At 38.9% G+C, this 20,632-nt stretch overlaps 1 protein-coding gene across 8 annotated transcripts in view; it reads left to right on the forward strand.

Moving 5' to 3' along the window:
• The window catches only part of chchd6a (coiled-coil-helix-coiled-coil-helix domain containing 6a), a 63,462-nt gene that overhangs the window by 20,527 nt on the left and 22,303 nt on the right, over window positions 1–20,632 (forward strand). For 3 of the 8 annotated variants that reach the window (XR_010916377.1, XM_067527259.1, XM_067527260.1), the window contains 2 exons: window positions 177–260; window positions 10,585–10,650. Coding sequence is in view for 7 of the 8 variants with exons in the window: in XM_067527259.1 (XP_067383360.1) it covers window positions 177–260; window positions 10,585–10,650 (150 nt within the window). In the remaining variant the exon portion in view is untranslated. Of the gene's footprint in view, window positions 1–176; window positions 261–10,584; window positions 10,656–20,632 lie in introns of all 8 variants that reach the window. The other 5 variants (XM_067527266.1, XM_067527261.1, XM_067527262.1 and 2 more) reach the window with 3 other exon arrangements.

Consider the following 20,632-nt stretch of genomic DNA (forward strand, 5'->3'; position numbering starts at 1 on the left):
TGTCTCTCATCTTTAGGGCTTCATAGTTAATAATCAATGTGTATGTACCTATTGTGGTGTTACTCGTGTTGTAAGTTGTAAACAGAACAAACAACAAAGACCGGACCTGGTACTGAAAACCTCACCAATCTTCAACAATATAATGACGAAACTTGTGTGTCTGGATCCTTTTGCAGGCTCAGCAGCTACAGAAGAAAGATTCACAGCTGAAAGCACTGGATGCCTTCTACAAGGAACAGCTGGCACAACTGGAGAAGAGGGTGAAATTTCCACACATACACAATTTGGCACAACTTCATTAGTGGTTTTCATAGATCAAAGTTGCAGTACTGAAGACAAAACTATAGATGCATATACACTCAGCCAATTTCTTCAGACTTGGTCAGACTTAACTTTGCAACACACATACTGAGTGCCGTGTACGCCCAAACATGCACACCATTGTACAACACACACTGAATCATTTTCCACATGATCTGTGCATATTGGCTCAGCTAAGAAATGAGAATGAACGTGAATGCATATAAATGCTCTAAAAGCACCTAAACTTGTCTTTACACAGTGCTCTGAAACCACTGTCATTAATATTATATTACTTTCACCCTTGAAGATCCTTTTACTATGTTTAGATTATTGTAGAGCAAGATTATTACATTAAGTTAACCATTCTGATGTTAGTTGCTATAATATATAAGAGATACTTATATTTAAATTAAAAAGTATACGATACGGGCAAATACAGAGTAGCCTGGTGAACCTACAGATAAGAAGAGGATAAGAAGCTCAACTTTAAATTACAGTATGTTGTATAACAACAGGTAACAAAGGGATTTAGAGTAGATTTTGGCGTAAAACGTAATTTAAGCAACTGTACACCTAGTTGCCCATATTTCCCAAGTAACATGTTTCCTCATATACAGGTGTTGAGATGAAATAGATGTGCCTATTTTTGGTACCTCTCATGGTCGCATAAAGGAGGGCCGACAATGACCCCTTCATGTCGATTTGGTACCTTTTATACAGGACAGTGGAGGAAAAATTGGCAACAAATAATCAAGCCCTACATTAGTAGGTAGTGTGAAAGGGTTTTATGTTTACAGCTCTAATGCAGTGCACAAGCATAACTATAGGGAATACAATTATGGAAAATATGACAATTTCAAATATCTTTTCACTGTATAAATACAGTATGTATATAATCAGGTGAAACTAGCTGATGCAGAATGATATGGTCTAGTATGCACAAACGTCTGTGGATGTAAATCTATAGGGAACACAGATTTTAGCCAGCCTGTGCATCGGCAGAGAGCTCTTACAAGCCCTTTGATTCCTTTTCATCTATCTGTCTGACATTTACCAGGCAGAAAAGGTGGAAGCTGTTGGTCTTGAGTTAAGTCCCAGGCACCACACAAGGAAGACCTTTACATGGGTTCTCTAGGGGAAGCACTCCTCCAGCTCTCAGATGGAGAAGACCTTTACAGGACCTAATGTGTAAAAGTATTACCTTCTGTTTACAATGCCTAATTCAAGCCTGTCCTGCAATGGGTGAAGTGGGACCAGATAGAGTCGCAGGGGGCAACTATAACATGAGTGCCATTACTACAGAATTATGTTGGTCCCTGCTGTCCATCTGCTTGTAGCTGAGGTTACTTCATTCTCAGTCATTATTTCAACCTTTATTTTAGAAGAAGAAGAACGTTTATTGTCATTGAGCACATATACATATTGCACATACATCATTTGCTTTCCTCTGACAGCTGTAGTGTCCTGTTAGACCTTTTAAACAAATAGGAATATCCCTTCCTTCCTCCCTTCATTCTTTTCCTTCCTAGTTACCTTAACAAACCAACAATCAAACTAGTGTTACAATAGCAAAAGCGAGACTTTGATACTGATACCTCTATGCATGAATGTAGGGGAATTTTTAAAGCACACCATAATTTTCAGAAGGAAATTAATTTAAATACTTGAGGTCCTGTTAAAGGTGAGCTATTGACACTGAGTTACTGACACAATTAATGTTCATTACTGACTAGAACTGCTGCAGCTGGAGACTTTGTCAGTTTAACCAATAAGGGCAGAGGTCAGTACTGTCTAAAAACAAGAAGATGTTGTTAGCTGAATGTCAGTGTTCACTGCCATTTGCTAAAGCTTAAACAGCATCAAATTCAGTGAGTTTTGGCATTTCGCTAACATCAGTGTTTTATCTTAGAGTCACGCTCTGGTTTGTACACATAACTGTTCACATCCACATGCTCTAGTTTTGTGGTGTCGGTGGGCTTGTCCTGACTAAAGGATAAAATAAATAAATAAATAAACAACGCCATATTCAATTTGCATGTTGGTTTTATCCGATACGGTCAGGAAGAGCTTTTGCACTTGCAGCTATGCATCTCTTCATCATGAAAGGTGCCTGGAGATGGAGCAATGCTCACATATAGCGTGCTGTTTTTCTTTTAGCACCAGTTCTCATAAAACAAGCAATAGTATTATTTGTATTGGATATCTTTCTGGGTATTGAGATACCTTTTTAGTATCGGTACACTGTGCAACATTAAAACATACACAGGCTTACATCACCATACCACAGCTTCTGTATCTATAATTACCACACATTCAGTCTAAATAAATGTGTATGACATTAAAAAACAATAATACAACTTTGAATCACACTCACATGCACAGTGTTGGTGTCAGATGCCTGGCTATTTGTGTTGGTCTCATTAGTAACAGGTTGGGTTTACAGAGGGAGTAGAAGACTGGCAGGATGGCATATGGGTGGCACAAGCTGTGTTTGCTGTTGAGCTTAGGATGTTTGTAGGCAGACCTCTGTGTGGGTGTGTATATGTGTGTGTGACTGACAGAGATGTGTTTTGCATGCTGGCTGTACATTCAGGTGCATGTGTTCTATATATTTAAATGTGTGAATTTATGTGTCTATCTACAGGGCTCAGTGTGTTTGCAGACGGATCACAAGTCCCATAATACTGTAGTTTGAGTCTGTTTGATTGCTCATTGTTTTGAGTGATTGAGGTTTAATTTTCTCAAACTGCTCAGCTGAACTTTTGACACTGTTGTTAACATGACTGTGTGTGAAGACTCGGAATTAGCATATTTACAATTGAAGGCCAGTGTGCACCACCTTGAGTCAGAAGTCCAGACAAAGACAAAGTTGCTGGCTTCCTGTTGGTCACAGCTGCCAAGGAAAGGCATATTTTGTAAATGATGAGGTTCGCTAGAGAGAATTGACAGAAAAAAATAAATTATTCTTGACCAGATTTCTTGTTAAAACCTATAAATCAACTGGGTGTTTTGGGCTAAAGAATCGACATAAAACAATCTTGATAGAAGCACAAATGACATGACCTCCGTGTTCATAATGTGGAAAACATATCACGTAGTACTTTTTTAATATGCTTGAATTCTCCTTAGTCCTTTTTTCTCCTTTCCCTCTCTAGTTGTCTTGTACACACTCTCTCACACACTCCTGTTTTAGTGTGGTATGAAGCTAGGGGAAATAGAGCATAGAGTAGAAGATAATAATCCTCCTCCAAGTCTGACAGGTTGCATGACATGCTGTCGGCAAGGGCCTCCATGTAGTGCAACAGAAATCTCTACACACAGCTTTACTCTAAATAATGCCAATGGCAGTACCTTTATTCCTGCTCAAACATAGATGCAGATGATGTGTTTAGGATTACATATAAACTAATTTGCTGTATAACAAACACACACATGCAGTTTACACTATACCCACTGACAGCATATTGTATGTGTATTTTGGGTTCCCAATCGGTTGGAGCCAGGTTGGCCTTCTAATTATAACTTAAGGTTTTTTTGAATATCGTACCAAAAACTCCACTTTTCTGCTGTGTTGCACTTTCTTATGGAAATTCATACACTCTGGTCCCTATGTAAGACCGAGTCAAAGTTTAACGCTTTCATCCTGTGAAAAGCTATCTGCTCAATATGCTGCACTGAGGGCTTGGAATCTGCTTATTAGTTTAGCTTGTTAGCAATATTTCCACTGAGGCTGCACCCATCTGGAGATGAAGATATGAGTTTCATAATAAGTTATGGTTACTAAACATTGCAGAGTTGTGGATAACATTTCAGTCGCCTCATTATTTTTGCCTGAACAAAATAAGGCTTGTGTACATTGCTCAACGGCGGTAAACATTCCATGAGATCCAACCAGCTCCCAAACAATTACATTTAATTTAAGTATGCGGTTTTCAGAGGAGATATGAAAATTAATTGTTGTGGGGTCCTAACAGAGATTCTGGGCCCTATGGCTGGTTTTTATACACGCCTTACAACTTTAAGCTTTGTGAATTCAGATGTGAGTGGTCTTTACATCAGATACAGATTTTTTTTGTCTCTCCCACAGTGTTATTCTGCTTTCCTACAGTTTCCATTACAATTCCATGCACATGGCCAATTATGCAAATTAGGTGTTGACATCATTTAGTGACTTGTAGGACAGCCAATAGCTACTTTCCTTACTGAAGAGTTGGCAACACTGTTTGCGTCACAGATTTGGAACATGGGTAAACTAGAAACTAGTGGCTTCAAAATGGGAATTTTTTTTACTAAGAATTAAATAAGAAAACGGAGCCTGATGGGACTAGATGGTACCAGAAGTTTTGGGTTGGGTTTGGACAGAAAAGTACAATTCGTGTGGATCTCGAGTCTCATGCTCCAGCTAGTTGGATGCAAAAAAAAAAAACAGTCTGGCTGTCTCAAAGACAAGCAACACTGTAAATCTAATTACTTCCAGTCTTTTCTACTGTCTTTGGTGGTATGAGGACACCCCTACAGCTAAAAATTGCTAGAATTTAATACACTAGAGTCAAAGAGGTCAGTAGAGGAGAACCACCTTACCTTTGCAAGTACGGATTTACCCTGGCAGCTTGCCGGTTTGCAAATTAGCAGATTCTGCACCGAGCCACTGGAAAGTGCTTCGTTTGTTGTTATTAGTTTTTCCAAATACTGTTGCTTGCTGTTGAGTTTTAATTTCTCTAGAGTAGAGTTTTTTTCCATCTGTTCTCATTTCCATTAAATTTAAACAATTTAAACAACTCAGCCCAAACAAATCATGTGTCTGTAACCCATTCCTACCACTATAGCCATCACCGGTAAACAGACCAGACTCACAAGATGGTGGCATAACTTCACATTCTCTAATGTCTCTGTCTGTGGTAGGATCACATCTGACAGTGCTGTTAATCAGAATGATGGTGTTCCATTAGTGACTTCTGTAACCCTCCAAAGGCTACTGTACAAGAGGAGAATAAAAGACATACAAACAAAACATAAGCTTAAGTTGATAGAAGTTTATACATTTCAGCATATGGGACACAGAATATGACAGTGATTTGTCCCTCAAAGCTCCCACACACAAACACAGGTCCATACAGAACCCAGGGTCAATAGTGGGAGACCATAGAAAATTCTTTTGTGCTGTTCAGTGAATGCCTTTGCCACTGACAGTTCAGACCAAAAGGTTAGATGAAGTGGGAGTGTGTTGGATCAAAGAAGAGCCTATGAGTTTTATTTTTTTTTCTATCACTGACCATCACCTGTAGACCGATGTTTGTGATGTGTGTTTCTCAGCTGCCTCTAAAGCGTATTTTCTTTACCATCTGGTGCATTTGTGTGTGTGTGTGTGTGTGTGTGTGTGTGTTTGTGTTCGTGTGTGCATGCATGTGCGCGCGTGCATGTGTGTGCGCTTCTGACCTAATTCTGACCTTTGCTTACAATTTGTAATATTTCAGTTGAATGTAACCTTTACCAAAGTGAAATGCTTTTAATTAGCCAGTCACTTGCAAATAAACGGTGAAAATAAATCTGTCTAATTACTTTAAAGCTTGCAATGGAATCCAACAATTTACAAACACTAATATAAGAAATATATTCTAACACTTTCAGGGTGGTTGTAAACATGTGCAGACAGCCAAGGAGAATGGCTGCAATCATAATCAGTAGGGAAGCCGAAATCGTTTTGGCTATAGATGGCTGAGGACTCTAAAGTACAGCTGTTGCCACCTTTTCATGGCTAACAAGCTGTTGACACTACACGTTGGCTGAGTTTTTCCTGGCTGTTTTTATTTATTTGTTTATTGTAAATATACTGTATTTGAAGTTTCAGTGGTCATCTTGAAAAATAATGAACAGTGGTTTTCTGTCACAGACATTTGAATCATCATTCATTTTATTTTCTATGCCATGTACTTCTTTTTATCACTTTAATCTCCAGCCCTGGTCCAGCAATTACCCATTCTCTAAAACTATTGAGCATGTGTCACCACTGTTGTCTGAGGTTGCAGATGGAAAGCAGGAGGAAGTACAGAGAGAATCCTCAGGGCAACCAGCATGTTGGCAGCACCTATTCTGGTTGAAATAGAGAATGACATAGCAAGAAAACGGAGCAAAGTTGACAAAAAGAGAGAGCAAGTGAACATAATGAGCTGATAAGAAGAGTAAAGTAGCATAGCATCAGTCAATGTCCTGAATCATTCACAACTATGTATATTAAATACTAAGACTAGAATGGCATCATGCAGGGCTCAATTAATATAATGTGGACAAATTAAGCTATTAATTGAACAACAATTTACTGCCATTGCCATAAAAGTTCATGTTTCTTAGATGATGTATCTGAATTTGATGTCTTGATAACTTCGATATTTCAACTTCTGTTGTACTTTTTTCCATTGCATTGCCTAGTCACCACTAAAAACATCCAATCTATACTCACTCAAGTCAAACATAGTTTTAAAATAATAAGATTATTGAAATTGCATTTTGCAGTAAATGTTGTGTCTGTTTAGAGCTAGGTGTCTTAAAAAAACCTAAGAAAGGAAGAGGGGGTTAGTGACAGTTCAGTGCCAGTGTAGAAAGTATGATACTTGATGACGGATGCTTGATCGGAAATCCTGCAAACATCCATTAAGTTACTACTGTAACCATGGCAACTACTGATGCCACACTTGTTCCTTTATTCCTTTCAATAAGGTAAAATGATCATTCAGCCTGAAGGCAAAATTGACTTTGATTGCATGTACGTACCAGAACTGAGCTATATTATATGGACATTTCTAGGCTAGGAAGCCAACATGGCATAAGCCTGCTCATATTAAGAAAAAAAATCAAAACAACAAGAAAAGAGCATGGGTTCCAATAAGGCTTTTAATGTACAACTGTCACAGAAAAAAAATATCCATACTTTGTTAAATTAACCAGTTTGTTGTTCTGTCGTTGTTGTCATTTAAGCTCTATAATCTCTTTTTAATGTTGTTGACAATGAATTTAAAAATGTACCTTGAGACTAAACGGGCGAGAATCAGTGTGTATAAACAAAAAACATGGTATTTTACCATAATCTGTTTTAATACAATCACCATAAACCAAATTATTGATACCATTTTCACATTTAATGATGTCACTATCACTGATATAGGGATGTATGTATTCAGTGAAAATGTGATAATTACTGATCCAGTCATGGACAAAAGCCACAAACATTGCTCTGGCATCATTGTAGAACTTACCAATGTGACACAAAGTGTAAAACAGTGCTAGTTCTTTCCTAATCTTTTTTCTGATGGATTTGAGGAAAAAGTGATGCAGCAGACAGACATACAGATTTGCAAATAAGCAATTAAAGCCACGCCTGCACTTATTTATGGAAAAACTAGAGGTATACTTTAGGCTTTATGCTACACAGAGTTTTCCATTTTACTGAGAAGAGCCATAAAGTGTTTGGTCCAAGGCAGAGACGCTAATGTGCTATAGTTTGCCCTGCCATTTTTATTAGTACCTGCATAGTCAAAAATCATATTGTGGCATGTATTAAAGCTGTATTTTCTACGCAGTCAGCTAGTAAGATAGTATACTAACATGGTAACCATGATTGCCATAATTAAGAAGTCTATTGTGATAGTCAAGTAGTTATAACATAAGAAAACCGAAGTCAGATTTCCCTCCAGTCTCATTCCCTTGCCTCTTTACCTTCCTGCTTTCTGCTGATTCTCCTTCTTTATTCTTATCTTCCTTGCCTTATAGCTTTTAATTTCTTTTCTTCCCCGTCATCCCTCCTTCCCCATCTGGTACAGTTTGCTGGTTAAATATTTGGGAGGGATACTGGGTGCTAGAGGGCCTAAGCTAAAGGGATCAGCAGAGGAGAGGCTGCAGTTGTTGTGGATTAGCTGCTTGTTTTATCATAATACCACTGTCTGCTTGCTTGGGGTTTGGGGCTCACCGGGCAAGCTGCAAAGTCAGAAACCACGACTTTTTAAAAAACGTATGAGTAATGCCACTCATTATTGCTAAGCTTGTCTTACTAGAAGGGGTTGAATCGCAGAGGCTTTCTTAGGATGAAAATACAAAACTTTATCTTCACCCTGTGAGTTTAGAGAATCTCCTGTGTGGTCCGTGATACCGTAACACATTCTGATTCTTCTGAGTTTTACCGTGTAACAGGCAAAGCAGTTTATAAAGTGTGAAAGGCATGCAATGAAAAAGACAGACAACATAGAAAGGTAAAATGCTGTAGATGAGGGAAGTAGAATGATGGAGACATGTAGTGACCTTCTTCATTATCTTTAGGGATGTTCTTATCCTATTTTAAGAACACAAGAAACAGGGTTAGCGGTCTGATATTGATAATGTTGCCTGGCGTTATTATAAACATCTTTACCTATACCTACACCTAAAGCAATATGGTATTGTGGTTGAAATAACACACTTAAGAGTTAGTCAACAAAGTGGTGAAATGAAAGAGAGGCAATATTAAGAGTAAAAAAGCCTGGTTACCTTTATAGCTTAAAGTCTACAAACTCAATGAAAGGGTATCCTGTATTTGCTGAAGAAAGACTTACCAACACTTCTTAGGTTCACAAAGTAATTTATTGCTGATTTCAGCCCTTTAACTAGTTTTCCAATTTGTTAAACTATTTATTTAAAGAATTTTTAAAAATGGTATTTGAACATTTTTTACCTTTTTTTTTTTTTTTTACCTTTTTTTTTTTTTTACAATGACAAAAAAGTCCATCCAACTCTGTGTGTGTGTGTGTGTGTGTGTGTGGTCTTACAAATCTGGGGAGGTTAATGTTAACTTAGGTTTCACAGAACTGACAAAGCAGATGAGGAAACACTGCAGAGAATGAGGTGTGTGTAGTTGTGGCATACTGGTGTTTATTCAGGACTATGGTTCTGCATGTGCTGTTAGTTCCGGTTACCACTTAGACTTATATTAAATGTTTCAACTAATGTTTTCAGTCTTAGTCTGATGTGTTTCCAAAGCTCTACAGTATATACAGTAGTGATGGACAGTAATATTATTTTGAAAATTGTTTAATTGTTTTTTACCTTTCCATTGTTAAATTTAATGGTTTTACAAGGAGGTTGTGTAAAACGTAAATAAAAACACAATGCAATGATTTGCAAATCTCATCAACCCATATTCACAATAGAACATAAACTATGTATCAGGTGTTGAAACTGAGACATTTTATGTATGAGAAAGAATCTCTTTGCACAAGGGACAAGGCCAAAGGTCAAAATTGGATGTGTGTGATCTTTGGGTCCTCAGGCGGCACTGCTTTACAAACAGGCATGATTCTCTACTGGACATCACTGCATGGGCCCAAGAACACTTCCAGAAGTCACTATCTGTGAACATATTTCACCGTGCAATCCACAACTAAGTTAAAGCTGAATCATGCAAAGAGGAAGCCAGATGTGAAAACAATTCAGAAATGCGGCCAAAGCTCATTTAAAATATTCTGAGGCAAAATGGAAAACTGTTCTGTGGTCAGATGAATTAAAATTTGAAATTCGTTTTGGAAGTCTTGGATGTCTTGTCCTGTGGACTAAAGAAGAGAGGGACCATCCAACCTGTTATCAGGCACCATCGATGCTGAAAAGTCCTTAGAGGTTTTAGAGCAACATATGCTCCCATCCAGATGATGCCTCTTTCAGGGAAGACCTTGCATATTTCAGCAAGACAAGTCAGGTGCTGAACTAGCCTGACTGCAGTTCAGACCTTTCACCAATAGAAAACATTTGGCACATCATAAAATGAAAAATCCAGCAACAAAGGCCCAGGACTGTGGAGCAGCTAGAATCCTGCATCAGACAGGAATGGGACAATATTCCTCTGCTAAACTCCAGCAACTAGTCTCCTCACTTCCCAGATGTTTACAGGCAGCTGTTAAAAGAAGAGGGGATGCTACACAATGGTAAACATCACCCTGTTCCAATTCTTGTGAGATGTGTTGCTGCCATCAAATTCAAAGTGAGCTGATATTTTCAATGTATTGGTAAAATGTCTCAGTTTCAACCTTTGAAATGTTGTTTAGGTTGTTGTATTGTGAATAAAATATGGGTTGATGAGATTTAAAAATCATTGCATTCTGTTTTTATTTACATTTACACATCTTCCCAACTTTTTTGGAATTGACATTTTAAATGAAATTTAAAACTTTAGAATTTGAAATAGTTCTTTCCATGCTTTGTAAACCCTAAAAAAAGGAGCGTCAACTAACGTGCTGTTGTTGTTGTTGCCTTGTATGTCTTTAGAAACTGGAAAGATATGAACAGAGCAAGGAGCAATTTCACCAGGCTGCCTCAGACATGGAAGCAAACGTGAGGTGAGACACACATGCACACATGCATATACACACATTCACAAACTAATTTGCAGTTCCAAAAGTAAGGAGATATTACTCCCTGGAGCTTGACACACACCCACCAACTCACACATGTACAGGAGCATGCACACAGACTAATAAGCAGTGATAGATACTGATCTCCTCTTTTCCACATTTTTTTAAAACTAGTTAAATACATACACTCTCTGGAGCAAACCTGACTAATGTGATAAGTGTTTTAATTGGCCGCTTTAATTAAGCTGAATTTAACAATACCCTATTTCCCCATCCTTGCTTTTCTCCATGGACATGTAATGAGCCACAGTCAGGGAAAAGGTAGCTAATTATTGCCATTGCAGTGTGTAAAATGCCCAACTGTACTTCACGTCAGAGACCAGGCCTTGACTTGCTGTTAAACTTTGTGGCACACTAGTAACAAGTCTTTCTAATGACGAGTCCCAGCAACTTCATGAAACAAATTAAAATTATCTTCCAATTTATGTACCAGGCGGCACGGTGGTGTGTTTAGCGCTGCCTCCTCACAGCTATTAGGTTTGTGACCGTGACGGCAAAGAAATGCATGTTAGGTGTTAATATGATTGTGAATTGTTGTCTGTGTGTCTCTCTGTGTTGGGCTGGCAACCTGTCCAGGGTGTACCCTACCTCTCACCCAGTGACAGCTGGGACAGGCTCCATTCTCTGATTGCCATAAAGGGTTTTCACACTTTACAGTTTTCCTGGTTTAGCCTAAAACAACTTTGCTGCGAAGGAACTTTGCAATGAAAAATTCTTACATGTTTTCGAATGTACTGGGTTGTGGCAGCAGGCTAAGCAAGGTAGCCTACGATCGATGTACTTCTCTCTAGCCACGGATCCTAAAGTGTTCTCAGGCAAGATGAGATTTTCTAGGTCTGCTCCAAGACTCCCGGGTGAACATGCCTTGAAAAGCTTTACAAGGTTCTCCAATTAATATGAATAAATAATAACAACAGTTAAAATGACTATGTGTCATCTGAAAACCCATAGTTACCCGTTGTAATAAGCCCACAGAGAATTATCGCTGGGAATTGTGTTTGTAGTAAAGGTTTCTAGTTGGGAACACACAGAAGATTAATTTAGTGTAACTGGATGCACAATATGAACAGAAAAAACGTACATATTCACCAGAAGAGGTAAACACCTGCTAACAATACATTCACACCAAGGGCTGCATTTCTGTCTTACGCCTCATGATAACAAGAACCACTCAACCCTCCCTACACTCACACACACTGTACATATACAACTCATTGTGTGCCACGCAGGTATTACACCTTTTCTATGCTAATCTGGAGTCACTCAAGACTGTTATCAGCACTTTAGGAATATGAAACCTCCATACCCATCAGATTAAAACCTGGAGTAGCTGAAGAGCAGGTGATCTTACCTTTAGGGAATACTGTACAGTAATACCTCTAATCCTCTGGTCTTTGGGATTGTGTGTGTGTGTGTGTGTGTGTGAGAGGATGTGATAGTGTGTTGAAACCTGTGTTTTAACAAAGAACTTGGTTATCAGATTATTCAACAAGCTTACAGCAGATTATTCACTTGCTATTGTTCTCTTAGTTTTTATATGATAGAATAGGACATCTGACGTTACCTTTGCAGAAGAGAAATGGTACAGAATTTAATTATTTATCACAGAACAAAAGTGGATAGATGTTATGTTCCAACACGGTCCCAAGATATCAAGAGACAAGTAGAAAAAGTATGGCATAAAGACAAACAATAAAATACTGGAATCCAAAATTGTATCAGCACAAATTAGCACATAAAGGAAACGCATGCATTAAACTTATATCTTCCATAAGAAACAGTCTCGGTCTGACTTTTAAAAGCCTCACTTTTATTTTTTACAACTCTGCTGTAAGCCAATGATTAGGCAAGTGAGATGTTTGATATCATTGGCATTTAGTATATTTAGCCATCTGGGTTTTCTGTGTAATGAGAAAAGTCCATGAAAGAGTTTCTCCCAGAAAATTAAGTTATTCTGATCTTGAAGCATCCTGCCTCATGATCAGTTTAAGTTGGATGAACAGCATCCAAAAGTATAAATACAGAAAACTACAGGAAAACTTGGACCAATGTTTTTGTTTTATATTTCTTTGTGTAAAGGCCAAAAAGTAGTGAACATCTACTTCAATGAACCTGGGTAAAAACTCAGTTGAAGCAAATATCTTTTTTAGTTTTTACCTTTTTTAGTTTAGCACTGACTGAAATCTCTTCTTAAAACAAGTGAATGCCCATAATAGCTGGGTAAACTTCATCATTATCCATTGCAGCTTTGATCAGTGTAAAAAGTGTTTCAGCACAGATCCTGATATGGAGTTTATAATAGAGAGGCGAGCGCTGGAAATTCAGACACTTTGAATCATTAATGTGTTTGAAAACCACATAGCTTCATCTTCCAACATTTTCAGAGCAATCTGCCAGAACCTTCAGACAGACTCTGATTTTATTTTATAAATATTTTAGTGACGTTTCTCGCAATGCAGAGCTGTAGAACAAAGGTACTGTAAAATATGAGGTGGGTGACTCCTAAACTCCTCTGACTCCATCGACCGTGCCTTACTGTATTTAGTAAAGTGTGTGTGTTCCTAATCATTGAAGCAAAATGGGACCTTTTGCTTCCGGTACTCCATGGTTTGAGGACCCCAGAGAGCATAGGGCCTGTGTGACTGTCTGGCGTGTGTTTGTGAGAGCAAGCGACCTGTGCTGTATCACTCTGGAACTTCAAACTCTGTTGAGCTTAATAGAAAATTATCAATATTTTCCCATCTTTGTCTTTGTCTGTCTCTATTTATTTTCGAGGTATAAATATAATTATTTTCTCCCATGCCTAGAAAATCACAGAAAGTTATAGTTTTGTTTTGTTTTTTTTCTCTTCTAGGAGTTTTGATTAAGCGACACGTTTGGAGGCTTGTTATTTCTGGTTTTCTTATCAGACAGCAAATTAACAGCATACACAAAATGACAGAAGGTAAAATTCAACTGCAATCAGAAGCATATTAAAATACAAGTAAAATAGTATAGCAAAATAATCAAGTCTATACTATCCTTTCGGCTCATCCCGTGAGTTGAGGGTCGCCACAGCGGATCTTTTTCCTCATGTTGATTTGGCACAGTTTTTACGCCGGATGCCCTTCCTGACGCAACCATCTCCAATTTCTACCAGACTTGGACCGGCACTGCACAGCTGGGGAGGGGAATGGGCTGTTAGGGGTTCAGTGTCTTGCCCAGAGACACTTCGACATATAGCCTCCAGTTTCTTGTCTCCTTTAGGTTAAAGAAGTAAATGGTCTGCTTATATAGTGCTTTTAGTCAAAAGCAAACAGTGTACTGTCCATACATCTATCCTTGGATTGGTTAGCAGGATAAAGGTTCGGCTTTGTACTGCCTGAGTACTTCTTATTGGACTCTACTAACCATGTTTTAGACCAAACATTATAGCTTCCTGAGATGCACAACTCTATCAACTTACTTGCATTGGCAAGAACATGCTGAATCCAAGAAGTTTGCAGTTCCCACAAATTAAAAGAGTAATATTTAAATGAAACAAATAGCCACCACCCTTTTAACTCCATGCTTCAACTTTCCCCCACTCTAGATGTCCAGTCGTTAGTAACACTAGTCTTATATTCCTCCCACCTTACAGGAGTCCTTCGAATTCCATGGGTTCTGCCATGCTTCTGAATGATTAAAAATTGGATTTTAGCCAGATCAAGGTTTTGTATCAAGAAATCTAAACTGAGCATACATTTTTTTAGTGACATCTCCTTAGTTAATTTAATTCTATACCAGTAGATATAGCAGTTTTGAAGCCGTTTTCTTTAGTGGCCTGCCTTTGTAGAACTGGCAATCACTGAAGCAGAGATAGCTATACATGACTGATGATCACTTTAAAGAGGCATTTTGCATTTGCCGACTTAACAAGACTTTTCTACCTGTACAATTACAGATAGAATGAAAGAGAGAAGGATTAAAAACGGTGGTCTTTTTAGTCTACTGTAGATCCATTTTGTGATTGAGAGGATGAGGAAGACAGCCCACTTTTCAGAGGTGAAATTTATAGAATGAGAGGAGGAAGGAGACAGACATAGCATATATCCACGTCAAACTGCTCAGGTCAGCATCCAAGGCATTTTAACAAGGCCAGCTGTCAGTTACAGTAGTAGTCGAACCAGCCTTAATAGACAGTCTTTGTCAGATCCTCCAAGACTGTGTCAGAGGAAACCAGCCTATGGAGATCAGTCAGTTATAAGACCAGAAGCAATGACAAGGCGAGTCCAGAGATAAAAAGCAGACATTTTGAGAATAGTTTCTATGGCATAGGAAAAAAGCCAACTAGGAATATTGCATGTGGTTCATTGAATTTAGACATAGTTAAGTCACAAATGTGCGCAGACATGCCAATGAATGTTTAAGTGTCTGTTTTGAGGGGAGTAGTCATAAAGCGATATTAATTTACAGAATATAGTCAGGGAAATGGTGTTAAAGCAGGTTTGTTCTTAAGCTTAGAAAGTGGATGAAATCAAGTAATAAAATCCCAAAGCCCAGTAAGATGGATCTACAACTGGTTTTAATTTAACTTAATATGCCATCAAAGTTGTTTACTGTGTTAACGCATGCTTTATGTATTCCAGAATCTTTTTAGAAATGATAAGAATGATATGCATGGACAAATTTGTTGGTATCATTACAGTTCATTAAAGCAATGTTTAATTCTTGCTGAAAAGTGATGAAATTACAAGCGATTGTCTCGTGCTGATTTGCATTATGTTTTTACTCATAAAACATAATGCAAATCAAGTAAAGTGATTAAGTAAAGTATCCCAACGTTCTTTTTCTAACATCCGCTAAGTGTTTCACTGTGGGAGATATAGCCCACTCCTGTATTGCATAAAACCTGTATGCCATAGATGTGGCCGCCATGATCCGGTTAGATTGTCTCTGACTAGAAACTGGCTTGCCCCTATAAGGAGTGGCCCATGAGACAAACAACTGCTCTGTTTTCCTAAAACCCACTGTCCTATGTACATAAACATGCACGCGGCATAAAGTGTTAAGTTGTTAAGCCTCCTCCGAAGGGAACGGTTGAGAATGAAAAGCTAACAACTCCACAGTGGAACACCTGTCGGACGAATCCGCTACCTTAGGCACAAAGGCTGGATTGGGCCGTAGACACACCTAAGCCTGTCCTGGGTGCCCATTGTAGACACGAAGGGCAGATGGACAGGGCTTGTAAATCACTGACTGGCCTAGCTGTGGTCAGTGCTGTTTTAATAGAAAGAAATTTCAAACCCACACTGTTAATGGGCCCATGAGGTTGGTGAATGAGATTCAAACAGACTGTCAAGTCCCACAGCAGGACAAGCGGCCTAGAAACTGGAATCTTGCGGTGTGTACGTTTCATAAAATGACAAACCAGGGTTGCTGCCTGGCTGGTTTGTCACCAAAACCCACATGATAAGCAGAGATTGCTGCTAAATTAACCGTAATTGTGCCGAAAGCCTTGCCCATCTCCAACAACTCCTGAAGAAGCACAACACATCCACCACTGAACACTTAAAAGGAATGGTGTTCCTGGTACCACACCACTTTGAAAAAACCTACCATTTCCCACTGTAAAGGGATAGGGTGAAGGCAGCTCTGGCATCTTGAATAATGTCAATGACCCTGGGAGGCATTCGTGCTGCATTTAAGTTCCGCCTTTTAGTGCCAGACCCAGAAAGCCACCTCAGGGTGTGAATGGTAGATTTAACCTGAGCCTGACACAGGAGCTCCTTCCCTACAGGAAGGGGCCACGGTTTGTCTGCTAGCAGCAGAATTATCTCTGCTATTCAGTGCTTGGATAGAGGGCGGGGGTGGGGTTTTGTGGTAAGCAAAGGTCAAAAGCTTCACCCTCTAGTTTCCTGAGGGTGCTGGTTTCTTGCATCTTTTCCAAAGCTGGACCGAAGACCCTTTGTGGGATCATAAGTGGCATCCATGCCTTCTCCACATCACTTAAACCTGACAGGTTTAGCCAGAGGGGTCTCTCGCCTGACACTGCCAGCCCCATCACTCAGCCAAAGCCCTGGACTGCTTCCATGGAGGAGCGTAATATGAGGTCATCTACAATGCAGATCTCATCCCAAAGAGCAGGGTAAGGAGACCCTGAGTCCAGCGGGCAACCCATGTCCTCCAGGATCCCTGCCTGGTACAGACAGCAGTGTAACTGCAGTAAGAGGGCAGACAGGTTGGGCTTCATATTTGTACATTCCCTGGAAAATGGGAACGGTGAGGTGATGCATTTTGCTAGGCAGAGAAATGTTGGACGACACTGAGATTGTCCTGCGATTGGGGTGAAGGTGATAAGCCAGTGAAGGCTCCACCGCTGGGGGCTCAATTAGCCCCAAGTTATTTATCACCTGAATTTCAAGTTTTGAGTAAACATTGGAGTTTACTTTTGAAAGGACTAGACTAATAAAGGCTCATCTCTTACATGCAGTCTGGGACTGCTGGTTAAAGTTGCTTAACTGGCAGAAGCCTCTTACCATCATACAGGTACATACAGGTACTTCGCCTCCTCTGCGTCCTGTGCTGCTGTCCACGGCATTCCCAGTTTGGATGCGGCCCCCTTACACATATCATACAGGTTGCTGTCCACTGAGGGAGCAGTGTCAGTGGCACTAGGAGGCCTTGATTGCTAGGCCAGGAAGGTAGAATCATCCTCTTCCTCCATAAAATCCATGTCGAGGAGGTCAAAGACGGTGTTCTGCCCTAGAAAGTGAAGTAAATTGTGTCTGTGGAGTTTTTTTTTAAAAGGTCTTAAGTATTCAGTATGATTTTAAAACGTGTGCAGATACCCTGGCATTGACATGCCATAATCCTTATGGGAGAATGTCCTCTGGACAAATAAGACTAAACATGAGCCTTTTGCCAAACCTCATCAGCTCTGTGTTCACAGATGAAGAAATAGGCTTTCAAAGTTTTCAGAAAGCTCTGTCTCAGTCAGAGGTTATTGGTCCTACAACAGCATATTAACCCAAAGCATCAAAGAAGGACTAAGAACAAAAGGTTGGACTCTTCTGAAGTGACCTTTCATGAGCCCTGATCTGAATACTGGCAGGCATCTATTGAAGCAGCTGAAACATGTAGTTTCTCTAAAGTGAGACAGCTGGAATAGTTTGCTCGAGACGATTTGCAAAACTGTTAGCAATACTCGAGTGTTATTGAAAGCTCACTTGTTTGCGGTCAATGTCTCTGGTTGTGCAACAAAATATTAGGTTAAGGGCAGCATCGTTCTCGTCTATGCCATTTTCATTAGTTTTATTCTTCAACATTATTCTTTAGAATTAAAATTCAAAACTGAGTTATGGTTTTTATTACATGTTAAGTAAACGATTAAACAAGCCTATAGCACACTATTTCAAATTATATAAAATTATTTTTGGAAGGTTACCAACAGATTAGCTTACTGCTTTGTCTGTATATTAGGGTTAAGGTTAAGATTAGGGTTAATACCTTGATAGTGTACCCCATCTTCCACAAATATCAGCTTGTGTACCCCCATGACCCTTAATAGGATAAGCGGTTTAGATAATAGATTATTGTTTTTGTTTTTCATTTCGCTAAGTAAAAGAACAGAATCTTTACAACATCTAATCATGTAAGTAAAAATGATACCCCTTTGTCTAACCAGGGCTGTGCCAGTGGTAAATATTTTACAGTATTTTGATTAAAGGCAGTTCTCAACACATCCTCTACCTACACAGTCAGCTACTGGCAGATGGTTGAATGAGTGACAGGCTCTTTTTGAACATTAGGAAGAGTAGTGTCTCTTAAATATCCCAAAAATATATAGGTACATTTTTAAACAGCTTATAAAATCTTTAAATGAGAGACTAACAGCAATGATACTGCCCTGGGTTTAATGGGTGAAAATGATGAGAGTTAAAGGCATAAAAATGTATGCAGTGGTGCAATGAGCTCAAACACTCAAAAGCATAAAGATAGAAAATATAATAATAGAAGAATGTAGAGGCGGATGAAGGGGAAGCGATAGGTTTAGATTAAATTTAGGTTCTCTTAATAAAGTAAAGGATGTGTAGTTGGCAGTATGATTAGAAGAATAGTTAAATGTGTTTGTAATAAATATATATCATTTTAAAAACTAAGAGATGGACACACTTTACATGATAAAGGAAAAAGGAGCTTTTACATTAACATGATGTCCTCAAATATTTAATATATTGGAATGTGCAAAAATCACTATACATAACTTTCACAATAGTCCATGGGAATATAAATCGTTTCCTTTTTCACAATATTTGTCCTTCATGGAAGGTACCTTACCTCTTTACACCACTTCTGCACAGACCAGCAAAGTGTAATGAGTAAAGTGTTAACAAACACCATGTTAAAGTCATTGAAATGTTTGACAAAGGAGTTGCGAAGGTGATTGGCATTGAGAGGAATGGAGTACTCTATCTCTCATAAACAATGAAGTGGAGGTAAAGTGAGCTCTGAGTACTAGTGCATAGAGCACCTTCTTTCTGGTTGCGTTTGTGATGGAGAGATGGAGATGTTGAGTAAAGGACTGTGGAGATACAAGATAAAGGGAAAGAGTCTGTGTGCCCGCAGACAATTGAAAAGCTGTCAGGGTCCAGGTACATACAAGCTACAAGCCACAGATAAGAGGCAAATCTGTCTCTAGCTGTTTTCCTCTTCACCTTGTCCAGCCTCGTTTTCTCCTGTTATCATTTCTCGTTTCTCTGTTTACTTCACCACTGCACCAGTATTAATGAAGGTAATGGTAAAAGAGTTCGTTCAGGAATTCTGACCCTATAACGTGGCAAAATGCAATTTCCTGCCTAAATAGATAACAGTGGACCTCTTTACCCCAAAACATCTCCTTCATCCTACTGAGCATTGGAGTTCTTAATGGACAACGAGCATTATCCTGGAATTCTCAGGTTTTGAAAAATTCACAAAACACTGAACATTTACTTTTGTCTGAGGTAATTTAGAGGTAATGGGAAGTTTCATTTTATGCTGATTAATTATTTGCCAAATCAATTTATGATACATGAGAGTAAAGGTAAAGAACTCCTCATGTGACTTTCAACAAGAATACAAACAAGTGTATTCAAAAAATGGCAAACGGTTATAAATGTCATTTGCAGTATTACAGCCTCGTCAGTCAAAAGTTAAGTATATTGCGTCAGCAAGTCAGGATCCAGTCACCTGGATTTCTGAGTACTAACTAAATGCCTACCATCAAAGCCACATATGGAGTGATAGATGTACAAAATGCTATATTCTCCCACTATAAAAGGCCTGTATAGCATTGTAACAGTCCTTTCAGAGAGAACAGCAGCTACAAAAACAGCAGCAGCCCTCTCGACAAGAGGCTTAGATGAGGAATTGACAAGAGTTGTAGGGGGAGAAATAGGGTGTCAAACCGAAAATCAAACATGATTTTAATCTTGACAGCATAAACTCAAGATGTTCAGTGCAGAGAAGACCACTGCAATAAAGCAAAAAGAACGTTAAAAAAATAGACAAAAACAAGGTTGAGGGTTTGTGATCTGAGCATGACGTGGACACTTGGGGACACAGAAACATGTAATACCTGCATATTTGGATGGTTCCAGTGTGACTTTTTGGAGGCAGACAGTGGCTGTCCAACCGCTCTTTTTCATAAATAACATGTTTTTGTTTTCTTTCTTTTATTACCCTGATTATGAGAGAGGGAATATTTAGTTCAGATGTATTGTCTATGTTTTGAATGACAAACTTACAAGTTGGGAGAATAACAATGTGCTTGTCACTTTGCATGGTGGACTATTCCGGACTGGTTATTAAACTGGTTGAGATGAAGGAACATTTATTCATTACGTTGGATTGAATTGTATTTTATAATTGGATTTCTTTGGATGTTTTCACATTTTACATAC

This window comes from Channa argus, chromosome 13 (genome assembly GCF_033026475.1).
Source record: "Channa argus isolate prfri chromosome 13, Channa argus male v1.0, whole genome shotgun sequence".
Lineage (NCBI taxonomy): Eukaryota > Metazoa > Chordata > Actinopteri > Anabantiformes > Channidae > Channa > Channa argus.